This window comes from Helianthus annuus, chromosome 2, assembly GCF_002127325.2.
Source record: "Helianthus annuus cultivar XRQ/B chromosome 2, HanXRQr2.0-SUNRISE, whole genome shotgun sequence".
NCBI lineage: Eukaryota > Viridiplantae > Streptophyta > Magnoliopsida > Asterales > Asteraceae > Helianthus > Helianthus annuus.
This window is the reverse complement of record NC_035434.2, coordinates 104,764,717-104,767,042: the sequence shown is the minus strand read 5'-3', so window position 1 is coordinate 104,767,042 and position 2,326 is coordinate 104,764,717. Positions and strand designations below refer to the sequence as shown.

At 37.3% G+C, this 2,326-nt stretch overlaps 1 protein-coding gene across 1 annotated transcript; it reads right to left on the bottom strand.

Moving 5' to 3' along the window:
• Nucleotides 1–630: 630 nt before the first annotated feature.
• On the bottom strand, nt 631–1,944 carry LOC118485528 (VID27-like protein). The gene is made up of 3 exons (XM_035981729.1): nt 1,702–1,944; nt 1,092–1,589; nt 631–1,017 (listed from the first exon to the last, which is right to left on the bottom strand). Exons 1-3 carry the CDS (start codon nt 1,942–1,944, stop codon nt 631–633), a joined length of 1,128 nt encoding a protein of 375 aa, XP_035837622.1.
• Between the last annotated feature and the right edge of the window lie 382 nt (nt 1,945–2,326).

The window sequence follows — 2,326 nt, the reverse complement described above, 5'->3', positions numbered from 1 at the left end:
GCAGCTCGTTTAAACCTTTTGGTATAACTTGTTTTGGAACTTGCTTTGGCTTTGTGGTTTTTCTCCCCTTAGTTTGTTTTTTTCCTTTATCTTCTTCCAATGTTGGTCCTACGCTCAAAACCAACTCAACTGAATGCAGTTCTTCAGCAGTTACCTGAGGGCATTCAGGTTCCATTTCCTTTTCAACTTCAACGTCCGTATCGAGTTGTGGGGGGTCTTTTCCGGCACTTCTTCCTGGACCTTTTGTGTAGATTCTGCCAAGTTCACTGTCTCTTCGACAACAGTTTCATTTTCACCAGTTTCTGCATGCCAGAGTAATTTAAGATATACAATAATTTATGATGTTTAATTTTTCTCATAAAGTAAAGGGTTTTTATTACCATTGGCAGTTGTTTGGTAAGCATATACACCCGGTTCCACTGTTTGAATTTTTGCAATAAGGGTGTTTGTGACTCCTCCATCATCTGGTTGCAGTGTACCTATAGATTCAAATTATTTTATTTAATACAACAGAATCAAAATCGCAGGAGTATACATGACATCGTGTGCGAAATCAAATCTGAAATGTTTTTGCTAGTATCGCATGTGTTTTTCATAGGTTTCGCAAATGCATAAAATTTTAGTGAATTTTTACATTATATTGCATGTGTTAATATTGAGTTCGCATGTGTTACCTTCTGATGCCAATTGTACCAAAACACTGGATATTGCTTTTTGTGCTTCTTCATCCTCTCTACCTTCTTTGTTTGTAGCAACTTCATGATGAACCTCAGAAGCTGGGTTTTCAGGTTCTCGATGAACAGGAGAGGCTGCAGGTTCATGCTCTTGAACCGGTTCAGGTGGCAGACAAATGGGATTATTCTGAAGCGTTTTATCCCACTCCTTACAAGCATTCATAACCTCAACATCCCAAAAACACTTAGTTTTTGCCTCTGACACTAAGTTGTTCATCTCTTGAACATCTCGAACCATTTTAAGGTATTTTTTTACATTTGCTTTCATCTTTTTCAACAGATTCTGTAATATCAATATAGAAGTTAAATATAATTGATTAAGTTAAATAAGTTAAATTAATATTTTTCTACACTTACCTTTTTGTTTGCTCTCGAAGCCTCTAGTTGTTGTTCGTGGGCTGTGTCATAGAATACCGACGGTGAAAGTTGAGCAGGAGTGTTGCAATAATCCATCATTTTCTGCGTCTGCGTTCCAACTTCAAAGTCAATGTTCATCTGAGACATTTCATTGATTTCAAAACTGAAATCCATGAAATCATCAATGTTCTCGTTATCTTTTGGCTCTGCCCCGGTTTCTTCGTTTTGTACTGCGCGCGCAGTCCTTCTTTTGTAGCTTATCGTCGTGTCAACCGGTGGTCGTAGTGTATAATCATCCTCCGGAGGACCCTCTTCTTCTTCATTCTTTTCTTCATTTTCTTCTTCATTTTCTTCTTCACTTTCTTCTTCTTCTTCTTCACTCTCACTTGATATCCATAGAGGTCCGTTATCCGAAATATGTTCTTCGACTTTATCAATCTCTGAAGATGTTATATAACGAATAACCGGCATCTCCACGGCTTTCTCAAACAGGTTAAGCTTTTTGTTGTATTCATGCGTGTAAGAAGCTGTATAAATCGCAAGATCATTTAATTATATAAAAGAACAAACTAGTATTTTTAAATATGTTATTAAATGTAGTAATGTATACCGTAAGAAAGGCAACAGGTCCTACGAACTGTATCTTATAGTTCTTCCAGCCCGCTCGTGTCCGGCGCAAGGTTTCGAGTAGATATGAGCACCAATCTAGATTTTTTATTTCCTCAACATCTTCTACACCGAGCAAACATCTATCATTTGCAAGTGTTGCCTTTGTAATTTCTGCAAAGAAAGTCATCCAGTATACAAGGAAATTTAATTTAAACAGACGCCCTCCGTCTCTTTGATTTTCCATTGTATTTGCTATTAAGCCATGGGTAAGTCTCGCGTTTTGTCCCCACTGGCGGATGAATGTATCCCGGTCCGCATTTCCCGGTTATTGACTTTTTTCAATTTTGTCTTGCTTTTTGACTTTTCTCTTATCGGCTATTATTTCAACCTTCTTTGGACCTTTTGGTAATCCAAATACCTCATAAATTGTGTTCGATGTTATTTGATTTGGTGGTTTCCTACGTTTAGCTTATCGAACTTCTCATCAAAGTTTCTCACTAGCCAATACGCCAATCTTGTCGAAATATGGTTGATGTTGATATCAAGAATAGCTCCAAACCCCATATCCCTAACATCATCTATCTGTTTTTTTGAAAATCTTCTAACAGTATCCATATATGAGTTAG

Bases quoted from the DNA above. Each gene is read 5' to 3' on its own strand.
- LOC118485528 (XM_035981729.1), bottom strand. From the start codon at position 1,944: ATGGAAAATCAAAGAGACGGAGGGCGTCTGTTTAAATTAAATTTCCTT. The intron at 1,590-1,701 runs GTATACATTACT...TACAACAAAAAG, and splicing joins GACCTGTTGCCTTTCTTACG to CTTAACCTGTTTGAGAAAGC. The intron at 1,018-1,091 runs GTAAGTGTAGAA...TTGATATTACAG, and splicing joins CTTCGAGAGCAAACAAAAAG to AATCTGTTGAAAAAGATGAA.